The sequence below is a fragment of the Pundamilia nyererei genome, unplaced genomic scaffold, assembly GCF_000239375.1.
Source record: "Pundamilia nyererei isolate P.nyererei 1_Seehausen unplaced genomic scaffold, PunNye1.0 scaffold00127, whole genome shotgun sequence".
In the NCBI taxonomy this organism is placed as follows: Eukaryota; Metazoa; Chordata; class Actinopteri; order Cichliformes; family Cichlidae; genus Pundamilia; species Pundamilia nyererei.
In genome coordinates, this window is record NW_005187528.1 from 1,581,849 (window position 1) to 1,598,889 (window position 17,041).

The following is a 17,041-nucleotide window of genomic DNA, read 5'->3' on the forward strand; positions in this document are numbered from 1 at the left end:
CTTTGGGATTAATTTGAGAGGAGGATGACTGTGTGTTCTGCACACAGTCTTTACAGTTACACAGACTGCACTCGGTACAATCTCACTACTCTACTGTCACCGCTGCCCCGACTTGTCACTGTCGAGTCAGTGAACATTACACTTTTTTCTTGTCAGGCCATAAATCTGGCTGTTTGTTTTTTTTCACATTCTGTTCAGTCCGCAGGAGACACACATCCATTTTCATTTCCATTATGGAAACTGGCCCCAGTTTGTGCCTTAGACAAGATGACAGAAGACTTAATTTGTGCCAGATTTCAAGTATAATTATGATGTACACAATCTGTCTTATGTCAATGACCTTAAAGCCTGTTGTGTCCTGATATTGTTTGTGACTAGAGTTGAGGAGGCTGGGGAAAACAGAGTCAGAAAAGGTCATGAAAGGTTTGATTTATCAGTACCGAGAGACAAATAAAGTGTAATTTGTCTGACATTTGTCTGACAATTTCTCTGACATTCAAATTGGTTCTGCGCCAGAGTTTAAGATCACAGTCTAAAATATAGTAAGAATGTAGCATGTAGCAAAAAGACTATGGGACACGAAACATCAGAATGAATTGTTCTGTTAATACAAATTCAGGGAGGGGCAGTTATCACCGGAGCAGTGGCAGAGGACATATGGACGCTGTTCTGGAAACGAGGTCTACCACATCCGCTTGTGTGACAGCAAGTTTTTTGGGGAGTACGACGGAAAGAGTTTCACCTATGCTTCCTTCCACGCCCACAAGAAGTTAGTACATTTTCTTCTAGCTCAGTAGAGTAAGATCCTTTCACATTAGAGTAACATCTCTGAGAGCAAAAACCATGTTGGTGTCATTTTGATTTCAATCGTCAGGTATGGCGTGTGTTTGATTGGAGTTAAAAGAGAGGACAACAAAAGCATCCTCCTGAACCCCGGACCTCGCCACATCATGGCTGCCACCGATACCTGCTACTACATCAACATCACCAAGGAAGAGAACTCTGCTTTCATCTTCAAGCAAGAGGAGAAGCACAAGGGCCTGCCTGTCTCCGGGCTCTATGACGCCCCCTCAAGGCTACCTGTGCACAGCATCATCGCCAGCATGGGTAAGACTGAAAGCCACAGGCAGGAATAAATGATGTTTACAAAAAGCGCAGCTGATAAAGAAAGCAGAGAAAATAGGAAGATGGGAGGGTTCTGTTTGTGTGCTTACTAGGCTCACTATCTGATGGCTGAAACGGTTTCCATAGAAGAAGAGAAAATGGATGCTTTGTTGGTGGTTTACTCTAAATTGCACTCACACTGGGCCTTTCTGAATGCTTAGGGCTGCCTTGCTGATGCTTTATGCTTTCACTGACTGTTAAGCATGATTTTTTTTTTTACTTTGTTGGCTGACATTGTTGTGTTGTGCTTTTTTTTTTAACCTGTGAAAGTTGATCAGGCCACTTCATTTGGTAAGTTTGTGCATGAGGCATCAATTTTCTATTATTCACACATTTTATTTGGAATCATTTGCACAATAACACCTCACACTTAGCCTAAAAATGTTTCAACAGAATGATATATGTATAGTACATATATCAAATCTGATATTGTGCCACATATCTTGTACAACTCTGTATCCAAATAAGTTAGGGTGCTTTAAGTAACAACACTCTGCAAATATTAGCCTTTTTTAATTGATCAATTTGTTCTCTTTGTACATTTTTTAATAAACACAAGCTTTGAATAACGCTAATGCCAATATTTGCATTCTGTTTTAATCACCTTTCTTCGTCACAGCATCCTAACTAGTTGGAAACAATTGTGCTTTATATAACTGATCTATCCATTTTTCAAATTTATGATATGATGTATATCATACATCATAGGGATATATTTACTGACAGATATGCTAAGTCATTACTATATGCATGCTTTTCATGGTAGATGGTAGCTTTGTGCTTCAGAAAGCAATACATTTTCTCCTCAAGGTCAAACTGCTGAGACTCAAGAGAGTAGTAGGAATATTACAGGCCAAGATAATGAAAAGTCTCAATATATACATAAAGCTATTTCTATATAGCTTTACAGTTGTGATAATATAACCCAACATGATTTCCAGGCACCGTAGCCATTGACCTGCAGCATCCCGATCCTCCTGAGGAAACCGGCAAACTTGCCCTCCCAACAGAGAACGGAGCTGGAAGCCGCCGACCGAGCATCGCCCCCGTTCTGGAAATCGCTGACTCCTCCTCCATCCTGCCCTGCGACCTCCTCAGTGACCAGTCAGAGGATGAGACCAACCAATCAGATGAGGAAGGCTCTGTAGGTTCAGAGTAAGTATTTTTTTTTTAAACTGAAATGTGCCCGTGGTATCCTTTGCTCTGTGCTTGATTGATCTCACCTCCCCTTCTCTTCTTTGTCTCTCAGCTGTTGTAGGATCAAAGATGGATGAGTTTGAAATAGGCATGTAATCAGTGTGTCGTGATGCTATTAGATGTGAAGTACTAGTGATGAATGTGTACATCATGTCAGTGAGGATAGCACTTTTTCTCAAGTGAGGTTCTTGTATGGTGTCCCTGTATTGATTGCTGCTCTTAGCGCTCATTTATCAGTTAGCCAGGCAGAGTCACCCTGAAAGGGTTTTAGCACGTCAGATGTAGGCCAAGGCCCATGTGCTTTATTTTCTCCATCTATGCGGTTTCTTAAAAGTGAGATAAGTTCAGGATAGATTAGGTACTGATCCCTCAGCCCATGAAAACCAACCAGCTGTTAGACCCAGACAATGGTGAGTTTCATAAAGGTGGACCTAACATGGTCCTTCTGACCTGTGTGCCTCCATTACTGCACCCGTTGACGCTTCAGTAGTTTTTCTTTTTTAAGAGTTGTCAGTGCCGCATAGAAGAAAATTCAAGGTCCCACAGTGCCATCGTGTGGTGATCAGTAGGTTTACATCTATGATCAGCTGGAATTTCTTTTATTGGCAAACTAGAGGGCATCGTGAAACTCATTAGGATAATTGCAGCTGACCCATTACAAATCAAGGAGCACAGAACCAAACGGACACACAATCAAGACTTGATTAAAAATAAATAAACTTTGTAATGGAATTAGTCCTTCAGGCTTATAAACATCTGTAATTATAGTAAAGCAGCTGCAGAATCTAATAACAAACTGAAAAGAAGAAACATTAAACTGGTGATAATTCACTTAGTTTATATTATAAAGTAGTGATGAAAGAAGGAAGAGGGAGTTGGTGATGCTTACAGAAATTTTGTAACAGTAGAAGCCTCTTCAGAATCTCCTTAAATAAAGTTAAAAATTAACAGTCGCATAATATCCTAAAATATATCACCGCTGATATTTGCCTGATATTTCTTTAAAGCTTTAAAGGTGAGTTCTTTGAGTGTTTAAGTGTTTTTTTCTGTTTCTTTTCCACAAGCTTTGTGAAGGGCTATCCCCCCAACTCACCCTACATCGGCAGCTCTCCAACCCTGTGCCACCTCCTACCACAGAAAGCTCCGTTCTGCTGCCTTCGCCTCGACAAGGTAAGACTCAATGAAAACTCACAGTACAAAATCAACGCTTTTTTTAAACATCTGTTTTATCGTCGTGGTAAGTAACTGCCCTGTGGTTTGTTTCCTAAGCGCACAGGAATACTAGACCTTGACTAAATTTCTGTTGAATTGTCTGTCTCCATCCAGGGCTGCACACATAACAGCTTCGAGGATGCCAAGGCATACGGCTTCAAGAATAAGCTGATTATAGTGTCTGCAGAGACGGCCGGAAATGGTCTCTACAACTTCATCGTCCCTCTGCGGGCTTATTATCGGCCCAGAAAAGAACTCAACCCCATAGTGCTGCTACTGGACTACCCGTAAGACTGATCAGTCTAACATCCAACACATCCAGACCAGCGTTTATTAGATTTCCTGACAGTGATGCGAAAGCCTAAAGCTTTTCAATATCACAAGAATTTGAGAGTCTTATAAAACTTGGTTTTTTGTGTGCTTTTTAAGAATAGTTGATGATGATATAACCAATGAAGGAGGCCCTCTCTTTGTTACATGGATGTCAGTGTTACTGCACAGTGTTGATGAGACTGGTTTATCATTATTGCGGTGCATGGACTTCTCTATAGGATCATTATTTTAGCAGTTTCAGATGTTACAGGCAGCAGATTATGGTGCAGGCATGAAAATGACAGCAATATAATATCTCTATAAGGGCTTGCTTATTATACCTGGAAGGATATACTTGTTAACCTAGCCCCAACATTGAGAAAAAGCTGTGTACTGTATATGATTAAGTTCACCAAACAGAGAACTGGAGTGAATTTCAGGATTTACAAAAAAAATTATGTTTGCAATTTAAGAAATTCAGTCAATCAGTGGATGACAAAAGATGAAATTATATATATATATAGTTTATCTCCGTTTCTTTTTTCTCTGCATTATTCATAGACGTCTGCAGTGTTTGTATGTTAGGGCATGTATATTTTTGTGCATGCATGTTGCAGTGGTCCATTTTTTCTGCTCTAACCCACTGCGGGCTTCATTAACTTTGACCTCATTTCTGCAGTTTGCTGAAACAGATGAACGATAAAAACACAGGGCCAGGAAAACAAAGTGGCCCCCTCAGGAATTTAAATGTCAGGCAGTTTTTTATAAATCCTCCAAATGCATTGAACAATTTATTTCTCTCTTAATCCATAATGAATTCAAACAAATCTTTCCTGCCCTCATCAACAGGCAGATTTCAGGAAATTACTTGTACAGTTTCGTAATCTGTCACTGGGGTTTACAAAGATAATTAGTGTGGGATGCTCAATTCATGTTTCCCGTTTCCCGCAGGCCAGACAACCATTTCTTAGAGGCCATTTGCTGCTTTCCAATGGTTTACTTCATGGCCGGCACAATTGATAAGTAAGTTTTTATATTATAAAAGAAAACGCACTCGGTTAATCACCTAGCTTAATGTATGAAATAATTTTTCATCCAGCCAGCAGAAGTACAGCTCCAGGACATCTTGGACATCACAGTTACACAACAACTTAAATGCACTGTAATCTTTAATGGCTCTTGAACACATTTGCTGCTGATTTGATTTTGTGTTTTATAGGCACATTTGAATCAAATGTAGCAGTTTGATTGCAAACTATATAAAACATTTTTTAATCATTTTAATCTTTTCTGTGTTACCTGAGGAAGAAGACAAAGATGCTTGTCAGTGACGTTCAAACGTGCATCTTGCAGCTGTTACTTGCAGATTTTTGAGATGGAACAAAGCAAGCACTCAGTGTTTGACTGAAGCAGGGAAAGCAAGTGGTAGTTAGTTTGAACCTAGTGATTTAAAAACTTCACTAATGTGTAATTAAGCTGTCAAGAAAAAATGGCTTCTTTGCAAACAAAAATGAATGAACAATGTAAAGAGGGAGTCACCATAGCATTATAGTCTAAACATTAACAAAAATAATAGCTTTATGGAGACAACTGTACATTGAAACCTAACTTTTAGTTCTGCAAATATGATTCTTTTAGTTGAGTCATGGAAAAAAAACAAGTGGAAAACATGCAGTTGAAGATGTGCTGCGTTTATTCAGTCCCGTAAACCAAAGGCGTGTACTACGAAGCTGGATTTGTAACTCTGGTTTTCAGTTTCATGAAGGTAGTTCACCTCTTACTGGTGTGCATCACCATGGTAACTTATACTGAAGATCTAACCTGCTTCGGGGCAGGTTGTACTCGAGACGAGAGCAACAGGCACGAAAGTCCCGCCAACTGACCAATCAGCTCTCTGGAAAATATTCTTAGAAGCAACTTAAGTTTTTAAATGTTGACTGCAAACAGTTTTACAATAATTATTCTAAAAACTTAAATTTATAAAAAACAGGAGACCTGTTTCTTGAACTTGTATCAAATTGTTTATAACCACATTCGACTTCTGTTTTTAGATTTCTTTCTTTTCATTAATCGCCATGGTGCCGCAGCTAAAAGAATAAAAACTCAAACTTTACTATGCACATCTACATATTATTTAATGAAATAACAGTAAGAATCTCAGCTTCCTCCATGTCTTAAAGTGCTGACTATGTAATGCTGCTTACAGTCAGCATTTTTGTTGGTTTTGCTTTCTGGGTTTATGGCTAGACTTTATTAATATACTTACCATCACTAAAAGCATATTTGTAGAAGCACGTTTCTTACTAAACTACTCTATAGTGTTTTCCCGTTAGATGCTCACACCACTAATTTGTCTGCTGCAGCTGTGTTGCTTTCAGCCAGCATTGTGTGTTTAACCTCCAAAATTACCAGTAGACTCGTCCATCAGACGGTCAGGCCTATCAGATGCTGCCAGTGCCGGTCGTCTCATGTGAACATACGAATAACTAGATGGTTAAACCCCAGTTTAATCTATCGAGTTGATAAAACCTTTCATGCAACTACTTTGCCTAGTTCTTGATGTTAGATGTAGGGTAAGCCAGACAACAGAAATATATCCTGGGTATGTTGAATGTGCATGGTAGTGCACGTCAATTCTGACAAAAAATAAATATATTTAGTAACCACTAACCTCTATCTAAAACTTGTTTTTGCAGTCCAGCCCATTATAATTTATTTATGCATAAAAATCCACTTAGTAAACTCCTCACCTTCTTGGTCGATGCAGATTTGGACATTTTGGTAAACTTGGATTTGTTTAAATCCAATTTCTGTCTACAAGAGGCAACATTAAAATGTTCAAAATAAGAGAAATGTGCCATAAAAAAATCAGCTCAATTTGAATTTGATGGGAGCAACACATCTCAAAAATGCTGGAACAGGGCCGTGTTTACCTCCATGTTGCATCTGCTCAGTCTGTAAAACTCTATGTAACTCTGTGTAGCCTGTAAAACCTGTATGTAACATTCTGCATTGATAGTGGTATTAAAGATAAGCATGCTGACAATTGCATGTGCACTAATGTGCACCACACTACATAGAGATGTGCATATTTTTGAATGGAGCTCTGATAACAAGCAGGATGGTCCCTCTGCTCTTTAGTTCAGAGGACGCAGCATCCATGTTTGCATCACAGAGGTTTAACCTGGTGAACTATTTTAACAGACAAAGATTTCTGAAAGTGTTCCTGAGGCCATGCAGGCATCTCCATGACAGCCGCCTGAGGGTCCGAAGACCACGAACATCCATTATTAATTTTTGCTGTTTTGATGATATTATGTACTATAGATGATGAGATATTCACAGGAACATATTGAGAAACATTATTATGAAATATTTCCTAAATTTATAAGCACTGTTTTTTGCAGATTAGTGAACCTCTACCCTTTACTATTCCACAATGCTTTTTTTTAAAAAATATATATCAAATCATGTTACCGATCTGTTGCCAGTTAGCCTAATTAGTTGCAAAATGTTCTTCCAGCTGTTTCTCTCATTCACACTTTTTTGAAAGGTGTTGCTTTCTTCAAATTCAAACTTGACTAATATTTTTCATGAAATAGGAAAATGTCTCAGTTCACACATTTGTTTTATATGTTTTATATATTCTTTAGTGAATACAATGTGGGTTTATCAGATTTGCAAGTCATTGAATTCTGTTTTTAAATTTTACATGATTCCAACTTTTTTGGAGTTGGGGTTGTATTTACTATATTACTCTTATATTTACCGTTTTCTAACATGTCATAACCTATTAATCACTGCTGCTTTCTGAATGGGACAGCTTGGACAACCTGCTGCAGTGTGGTATCATCTATGCTGACAACTTGGTCGTTGTGGACAAGGAGAGCACTATGAGTGCTGAGGAAGACTACATGGCAGATGCCAAGACCATCGTCAATGTCCAGACAATGTTCAGGTAACATAGAGCGTGCTTTAAAAACTCAAAGGTGTCCTCCCACCAGTCTCAATTGTTCTCACTCGCCCACTCATCTTATTGATCCAGGAACAAGTTCATTAAGTTCATCTCAGCTTCTCTCCTCTTTGTGCGCTTGGCCTCTGTCTTTCTCACTTTGCAGAGAAAAAGGTTCATGGTTTTATGTATTTTGTGCCTCGGTTGGGGAAGAGGTGTCACATGCTTGTTGATTACTGTACTAAAGCATTTTTCACAGAGACAGCTGTCGTTGAGAACATGTTGGAGTTCTCGTTAGCTCTTGTTAACATGCCCACGTCTAACAAAACCAGAGTACGGCAATCACAGTTAACACAGTGAATTTTGGGGAGTCTAATGTTTTTGACCACAGTATAGATCGCCTTGTGCGAGCTCACCCTTGTTATGTATGAGTAAAGATTCTGGTTTTGGCCCAAGTGTGCACCAGATTCACATAATTAATGTCTTCGTCTGTTCTTACTGCAAAGGCAAAGAGCAAATATAAGCTTTTAGAGGGGGTTTACAGAAAGGCAGAGCTCATCTCAAAGACAAACTACAGCTGCCAAAGCTGTGAAACTGCTCATTTATTTAGCAACTAAAATTAAAAGCATTTATCACTGCCACACCATGTCTCTCTCAACACAAAGCATTTTGTCTTTCCACTGACATCCCTCTCACTTTATTTCCTCCACACTCAGGTTGTTCCCCAGTCTCAGCATCATCACTGAGCTCACGCATCCATCCAACATGAGGTTCATGCAGTTCAGAGCCAAGGACTGCTACTCACTCGCACTCTCCAAACTGGAAAAGGTGAGTGTTTCGTGTTCAGTGTCTTTGACTTAGATCGTTTTATTTTCTGGACAATCGAAAAATATCTCAGTATCCCAAAGAGAAGTGTAAGCACTTTGGGTTGTGCATTATAACTTGCAGCCTATGAAGTCTTCTTTTTTTCTTTTCTTTTTTTTTTTACCTTTTTGCACTGTATAAACTCATCTGGCCAATTTTTGTGTACACTTTGCTAGTTTTAAGTTGGACCCAATTTGCTTTCAGAACTGCTGTAATTCTTCGTGGCATAGATTCACACAGCTGCTACAGATTTGGCTGCACATCCATGATGACAATTTCCTGTTCTACCACATCCCAAAGGTGCTGTATTGGATTGAGATCTGGTGGCTGTGGAAGTCATTTGAGTACAGTGAACTCTTTGCCTTGTTTGAGATAATTTGAGCTTTGTGACATGGTGTGTCCATGTTCTGGAAGCAACCGTCAGAACATGGTTACGCTGTGGTCATAAAGGGATGGGCATGGTCAGCAACGATACAGCAGGCTATGGCTGTTAAATGATGCTCAGCTGGTACTAAAGTGCCAAAGTGTCCCAAAAAATATCCTTCACACCATTATACCACCACACCAGTCTGATATGATATGCAAAGCAGGTGGATCTATGCATTTATGTTCTTTACACCCATTTTCTGAGCACACCATCACCATTGCAACAGAAAACCAGACTAATCAGACCAGGCAGTGTTTTTTTCAATATGCTTTTTTTGGTTTAGCTTCACCACAAATCTGTTCTTAACTGTCGATAGGGGCACAAGGTGCTGCTGTAGCCCATCATCTTCACATTTTGTTGTGTTGTGCATTCAGAGAAGCTTTTCTGCATACCTTGGTTGTAACAACTGGTCATTTGAGTTACTGTTACTGTTGCCTTCCTATGAAGCAGCGTGGCCATCCTCCTCTGAATTTTGGTATCAATGAGCCATTTTTCTCTTTTTCAGATTATTCTATATAAACCCTAGAGATGGTTGTGCAGGAAAATCCCAGTAGATCAGCAGTTTCTGAAATATTCAGACCAAACTATCTGGTAGCAATACCCACACCACATTTAAAGTCACCTTTCTTCCCCATTCTGCTGCTCAGTTTGAATTTTAGCAGGTCTCTTGACCATGTCTACATGCCTAAAATCACTGAGTGTTGCTGCTTCAATCAGCCGAAGAGATTTTTGTGTTAACAGTTAGTTTAACAGCTGCACTAAACAACATGGTCGGGTGAGTTTATATGACATTTAAAGAGTTAGCTTACTTTCCAGGAAATCAAATAAACCCAGTAATAATTTTTGTCACACTTCAGGCCTCTTGTGAATGAATGCATTTGTTTAATGCAGTTAAATCATCATTACTAACAGATAAAGCTTGTATGTATCCCCACTCTATCTTAAATCTTTTTTTGGCCCTTTTTTTTTGTTTGTATTTTGTTTTTTGCTTCCAGATAGAGCGTGATAAGGGCTCCAACCTGGCTTTCATGTTCCGGCTGCCGTTTGCTGCAGGCAGAGTGTTCAGTATCAGCATGCTGGATACACTACTTTACCAGGTGGGATAACAGACTTTGAACTAGTTCGTTATGAAATAGTTAAATATAGACCTGTCTGTCAGCGATTTCATCCTTAGAATTTGTGCTGCACTAGTTCCTCTGTCTGAAAGTTGTGTCTAAAAAGGTAACGGCTGTTACATCAGTATTTCCTAGTAAGGTGCAGTTTATTGTCTAAAGTAAATGTGGGGTTTTTTTTTTACGTGTTTAAGCCTCAAATGAATATCCTACAAAAGAACATTTGTGCCATTAAATATTAATGAGCATAATGCACAGGATAAAATAATTTATTGCAGGTGTTATAAAGAAAACTTCCCCTCAGAGCAATTGCAAAATGTGTTTGCGAAAGCTTTTAAACTTATTTTTTTAAACCACAGTCATTTGTCAAGGACTACATGATTGCCATCATCAGGCTTCTCCTTGGTCTGGACACCACGCCTGGTTCTGGGTACCTATGTGCTGTATGTGGAAATTTACTTTTGCATCTTACCAAGTGATTTGTGCATTTTAGTAATTTCATCTGTGATGTGCAGCAACTTTATCGTCAATCTCTCACTTCAGATGAAGATCACAGAGGAGGACCTGTGGATCAGGACCTACGGCAGACTCTTCCAGAAACTTTGCTCCTCCAGCGCTGAGATTCCCATCGGGATCTACCGGACCGAGTCGCATATGTTCTCGACCTCAGAGGCAAGTTCACTTTGATCAGATACTCAGTATCTGAGTCCTGGTCTTGGATTTGGTGTCAGCTTTTGCCTGTGGTTTGAATTCAGCTACCATCTATTAATCATTCCCTCCCTTAGTTTTTGCTTGAGTCCTTCTCCTTTGATACTCTTGCTTATTCTTCAGCTTGTATGTCCTATTCCCTAAATTGCCTTTCCTTTGTTTGAGGCTGCACATTTACCATTCATTTCTTAATACAGATACATTCCAGCTGACAGAAATTCATGTCAAGCAATGAAATTAGATTTATATTTTTGACTGACTCTCACATACTGCTATTAATACAGTTATAAATAAATAAAATATTAAATACAGCATATGTAAGCTTCCATATGCTGATGTTTAAGGCTTCGAACATTTGTTTGCTCTGAATGCCCTCATCTTTCATTGCATCTCTTTTTGTTTGGATGTCTGTCTGTCCTTGTATTCCAGTGCAGGGACAGTAATGCACAGGTAAGGTCCAAACAGGCTTGATTCTGTTTATTACGTCAGCTGACTCCTTTTTGCTTAAAGCAGGCAAAGTAAAAAAAAAACAAAACCTTACTGGTATTTTTTTTTTAATATCAAAAGTTTGTTTGCTTCTTATTCTTATAGTGCACGCTTTCCTCACAGAATCCAGCATTCACATTTCCATCTTACCATTCCAGTCTCAGGTGTCCATCAACGTGGAGCAGGGTGAGGAGCACCGTGATCGTGGAGGATCCTGGAAGGAGAAGACGGGCTACAGAAACTCCACCACGAGTGACCAATCGGAGCACCCGCTGCTAAGGAAGAAGAGCATGCAGTGGGCTCGGCGGCTGAGCAGGAAGAACGTCAAACCGTCGACCAGAGCGGAGCGCATCTCACAGCAGAGACTGAATCTGTATCGGCGCTCCGAGCGACAGGAGCTGTCCGAGCTGGTCAAGAATCGCATGAAGCACCTGGGCCTCCCCACTGTGGGATACGGTGAGTGGAACAGCTGATGTTATGATATATGAGGATATATTGATGCTTTAGGTTGAAAGATATTACTCAGTATAGCTTATTGTATAGGACTAGATACAGTTCAGCTGCTCTTATCAGTTATTTTAATTAATGATTGTATTTCTTTGTATTTAATTTGTAAATATTAGTCATAATGTCCCAGAAAATGAATAATAATGCTAATTATAATGTTTGTTGCAGATTGGAGTCTCAGTTCTGTAAACATGACTTTGAGGTCACAGAAGCTTTGGATGCAGAAATCCTGTAACTGGTTGAGTTAAATCTCAGTGAGTGAAGCCCAAGAAAAGTCAAAGAAGGAAACCTTTAGTTCAGAAGTCACAGACATTCAAGTCCACACAGCATAGTAGTGTGAATCCAGCTATAAAGATCTGATTAAAGTCATATAAACTGAAAGCCCAATTTCTGAGAGAGGGTTTTTTGAAGGGTGCGGTATGTAAGCATCTTATTCTAAAAGGATGCTACTAGCCAGCTAACCCTGTCCATCTCGTCTCCCAGTTGCTGCTAGCTGTTCAGGTGTGGTGGTTCTTGATGTCATTAAGTGGCTGCTCATAGTCCTTGTTGCTAAGAACTGGGGGACCTGAACCCTGTGGATAACTGATTTATGATGTTGCCACAAAAGCACTCTGGCTATTTGGCACAAGAGACTAATCAGGCCTGTGCTCTTATTATTCAAAATATTTATAGCCCCCTGAGAACCAGCCTATTCATTTATGTCCTCTTTAATGGATGTTTGTTTTGGCGTCTATATCTTTTGACTTATTTGAGCTACTTACGACGCTTTTTCTAGTAGTGAAAATGGTGAAAATGTCACCCCAGATGGATCTCTTTAGGCTGCTTGTTTTTTAATGATCCAAAAACCAAAGATTATACTACAGAGAATTTTAGAAGCTGGGACAGGCCAAAGATTTTATTTTTGTATTGTTCCTGAACACTGTAATCTGCTCAGATCAAGAATAGCATGTGACTGATTTCATGCCACAGGCAGTTACACATAAAGTGCCTTTGTTATCACTGCCTTATGTGAGGAACTCCCATGAGTTCCTTGATTAAACACGGGTACCATTACTACATACAGCTGCAGAATGAGTTCTTGCATTTGTTTGAGAACACTTGCTGCCTTTCCTTAGTTGCCTACTCTGTTACCACCTGTTGGTTTTACTGGGCTTTGCTCTGATGCGTAATAATAATGATATTGACCATCTCATAGTCTCAAAGTCACATATCTATGCACCACCACAAATTTCATTGTCACTGTGTTATCAGTTTAAATCGAGATATAATAAACTGGCCCTGTTAGCTTTAATAAGATTGCACGTACTGAATCGATGGGCCGTAGCATCAGCTGCAAAAGTACTTTCTGAGCCTGGTGGTGAAGTATATTCATGAGCTTAAATTTTAGAAGCGAGGACACTCTAGAGTCTGATAAGTTCAGGTTTCAGGATCAAGTTCATGAGATTCTTTTGCTTCACTAATTGATGCTTCTCTCAGCTGGTTAAATTATTTCTGCAGTGCAAGCAGCTGTGTTTGAGAAAGTTATTTAACCCTCCGATCTGTATTCCAGTCATTTTTGTTTTCTTTTACCTCATCTCATTTCCCATGAACACATAGTAATGTGAGGCTTGTTAGTACAGATCATCGACATCGCACTGCATCGTCACTGACCTTCAGAAAACCTCATTTTCTCACATCACTTTCACACCCATCAAACTCCTCTTCCGTGTGTCATAACTCAGACGCACACCACCTCGCAGTCATGATCATACCATCATGTGAATGTGAACACATCACGCATGAGGATGCAGGAGCACGAACCTCGTCTCAGTTGCATTCAAGACTGCAATTACAGAGTGAAATTGCCTGCATTCTTTTCAGTTCACTTTTTCTTTCGTTTTTGCCTCCTCCCAGCTTCACGGCTCAAAACAAAAAAGCAGAATCATGCTCCAGATGTGTTGTAATGTGTCAATTAAATACGTTTCAGGAAGAACTCCTGAAGTTCAAGATCTTCTAAAGAACCATGAATGTCAGTGAGGATTTCTGCAGCAGGATGTGACAGATTAATAATTTGGAAGTGATTCTGTGCACACACTGATGCATGGCCTCTTTGCATTGCTCTCACACTTTTAAGAGTTTTTTTGATTGTTGTTTTCTTTTTTTTTGAATCTGCAGATGCTTTTGCTGCCTGCCTGATATTTTTTTTGTTTCTTGTTCTTGTTTTTTTTTTTTAACCTCCTTTCTCTGCCTCTTCTGTCTTCCTTCCCCTTTTGGCTTGTAGAGGATGTTTCTAATCTCACTGCGAGCGATGTCATGAATCGAGTAAATCTAGGATATTTGCAAGGTAATTTGTGTGCTGTTTATAACTCATTTGCAACATGTGAGTGATTACGTCCACCTTGTGGAGAAAGGAATTTGTCCTTTCGCCAGCATCCAATGAAGAATAGCATTTGCCCACCAAAAAGAATGCTTAACTGTAGATGTTATCTTATCTCTTTAGCTATATAATCTGTTTTATTTGACGTATAACTTGAGTACAAATGAATACATTAGGACGTTGAAGTTAACAGTGACTGCCGTTGCTTAGAGTTGCAGGACATTTCAGAGCACCCGTATTCAGAGGGGACCAGGCTGTCAGGTTAGCTGGTTGATCACAGTACTGCAACTTTACTGCATGAGTGTGAGTGTGCGTGTGTTTTTTATGTGAGTGTGTCCCCTGCCAGAGTCAGCAGTAGGTCAGCAGCAAGTCTCTCACTCTACTCTCTCCCTCTCTTTTTCGATCTCTATCTGGTCTTTCTGCATTGTGTTCCTGTGAGGTGACGTCCCAAATGGCTAGAGTACTGCAGGGCATCAGAGTATGGCTTAAAGAGTGGAGCGGAGTGCATTATGTCTGTGGATGGAAGGATAGATTGTATTCTATAAATGTATAAAAGACGACGAGTGTCGGAGGTGGTCTGATGTAGAAAGTAAACATGTTGGAGGAAGCGGGGCTCTTTTCCTCCTCCATGTCTGTTACTTTCACATGTCAGTGCACCTCAGAGTGTATTAACTTTATGCCATGGCCACTTCCCCAAAGAAGTCAAGTTTGAGCTGATTGTAGTCAGTTTGAGCTCTTTTACCCCTCAGCGTTTTTGCTCTGGTAATATATCTTGTGGTTCTGTACTCCTGCACACTGGAGTGCTCTCAATTTTATTTAAAGAGCAACTTAACATTCACCGAAAATATTGTTTTTTTTAGCGACTTCCAGTGGTTTAACTTCTCGCTTTAGTGTAGTTATGCAAAATGTGCACGCCAAGAGCACTGTGTGGAAAGAATAAATAGAGAGGGAGGAAATAAAAATCAGAATATAAAGGCGGGTGATACTGAAAGACTGTAACACTCTGCTGGCAGGGTGGAACAAAATTATTCCAAAGATATTTTCCTTCACGGCCATAACACACCAGTCTAAAGTCTTACAGCGGTGTTCGATTGGGTTGAGTTCTGGTGACTGTAAGGATGATAACATATGTTTCACACACAGACTCGCTATAATGTGGACATTATGCTAGTGGCTCTTAAAAGCAAAGCCAGCAAGGATGTGTCATCTCAGTATTAGCAGGGGGCAACTCCTCTGGCTCCAGAAAGAAATCTGATTGTAGAAGTCTGTAGGAAATGACCCAAGTGCTCTCTGGTGACTTCAGAAAATGCTTTTCTAATGAGTTTACTGTCGTAATCGATGGTTCCAAGTCTTATTTAACTCAGCACATGTAAATTATGGCCCCCATTAGAGCCTGAAAGGGCAATAAAACCAGGGTATGCTTTCAGACAGGCCTGCCTCATGATTGGAAAATCTCTTTTGAATGTGGAGCGTCCTTTAGTTTCTCATTTCATTTTAAATACACAGTCTATGGATTCACAACATTTTCATACTTATAAAAGTGCTTTGTGGTCATCTTGTTTGAGGCCAGCTTTTGAACCATAAAGATAAAGGTGCTCCCTCAGAACAAATGATGACGCACGGCATAAAAGAGGATCGAACAGGATTCGGTTCTTTTCCTGTAATTTGTTTCACACGTTTGAGCTAAAAATCGAAGGTTTCTAAATTAGAACAAGACCAATCTGTAGTTATTTTAGTACCACAATAACTAAATGACTACATGCTAAATTGCTACATTGAAAACTAGGATTTTGATTAATGGGAAAAAACACGGACCCTAATAAATGGGAATAATAGGAACGCAAGCAAAAAGAGACCAACTTAAACGCTGACCAGTCCAGAATCATGTTTCCAGAGTTGGATAATTACCAGTGTCAGTATATTAAATATAATATTTAAATATTCACACTTCCGTAGCATGAATAAGGCAGGGGTCTAGATCATCTTTATTTGTTGCTTTGGGGGATTTTAAGCTGTTGATTCCAAATTAATAGCATTAATAGGAGCAAAACTGTTTAAAAAAGTATACCCTCTAACATGAGCAAAAGTAAGCATTGTTATAACTATAGTTATGCTGGATTACAGAGCCACAACAATAAATCCTTTGCTTTTCTTCAGCTGGTTACCAATTATATATCTGCCGCCATGGTATAACCCATATTTAATACACTGAGTAGTCTGCAGTAACGATGTGTGGATGAAGGGCGAACAGAGAATTACCGTAACTGTAAAGTGTACCTGAATAGATTTAAAAGCAGCAGGTTGACCTCTTCCACTCTCACACTCCCAATGTGCTTTGCTTCACTCTGTTTGGTTTGAGTCGCTCTGCATTTGGTCCAGTCTGACGGATGCTGGAGCATGTTCCTCTCTGTCTGTGCGTATGTCACATGTCAGTCGGGGGGAGGCTGGGTTGTGGTGGTGGTTGGGGGGGTGGGAGGCTGAGTGTCGTCAGTTAGCATGGCAACCTGCCGCCTTAGCAGCCTGTTGGTCCCGTGTGGAATGCGCAGGACGTAAAAGGAATGCGACTTAGATCGATCTGTTGCGTAGCTGGGGACGCTGTCTGCATGCTGGCTCCGTTCTGAAGCTGCGCATGGGGTGCCGTTTCAGTCAGCAGGCAGCATGTGGGCCTCCCCTTATTCCACAAAGTGCCCTGTCAGTAACGGTTAGACCTTCTCTCTCTTTCACCCCGCCTGGCTTTATAAAGG

General features: G+C 39.9%; 1 protein-coding gene across 17 annotated transcripts in view; it reads left to right on the forward strand.

Moving 5' to 3' along the window:
- Positions 1-17,041, forward strand: part of kcnt1b (potassium sodium-activated channel subfamily T member 1b) — a 69,881-nt gene that overhangs the window by 47,262 nt on the left and 5,578 nt on the right. For 7 of the 17 annotated variants that reach the window (XM_005743090.2, XM_005743094.2, XM_005743093.2 and 4 more), the window contains 16 exons: positions 620-769; positions 875-1,107; positions 1,435-1,455; positions 2,106-2,319; positions 3,426-3,531; positions 3,688-3,860; positions 4,837-4,908; positions 7,709-7,843; positions 8,554-8,665; positions 8,906-9,001; positions 10,124-10,225; positions 10,600-10,683; positions 10,784-10,912; positions 11,378-11,398; positions 11,593-11,890; positions 14,202-14,264. In XM_005743090.2, coding sequence (XP_005743147.1) covers positions 620-769; positions 875-1,107; positions 1,435-1,455; positions 2,106-2,319; positions 3,426-3,531; positions 3,688-3,860; positions 4,837-4,908; positions 7,709-7,843; positions 8,554-8,665; positions 8,906-9,001; positions 10,124-10,225; positions 10,600-10,683; positions 10,784-10,912; positions 11,378-11,398; positions 11,593-11,890; positions 14,202-14,264 — 2,009 coding nt within the window. Of the gene's footprint in view, positions 1-619; positions 770-874; positions 1,108-1,434; positions 1,456-2,105; positions 2,320-3,425; positions 3,532-3,687; positions 3,861-4,836; positions 4,909-7,708; positions 7,844-8,553; positions 8,666-8,905; positions 9,002-10,123; positions 10,226-10,599; positions 10,684-10,783; positions 10,913-11,377; positions 11,399-11,592; positions 11,891-14,201; positions 14,265-14,507; positions 16,213-17,041 lie in introns of those variants that run through there. The other 10 variants (XM_013913361.1, XM_013913362.1, XM_005743099.2 and 7 more) reach the window with 9 other exon arrangements.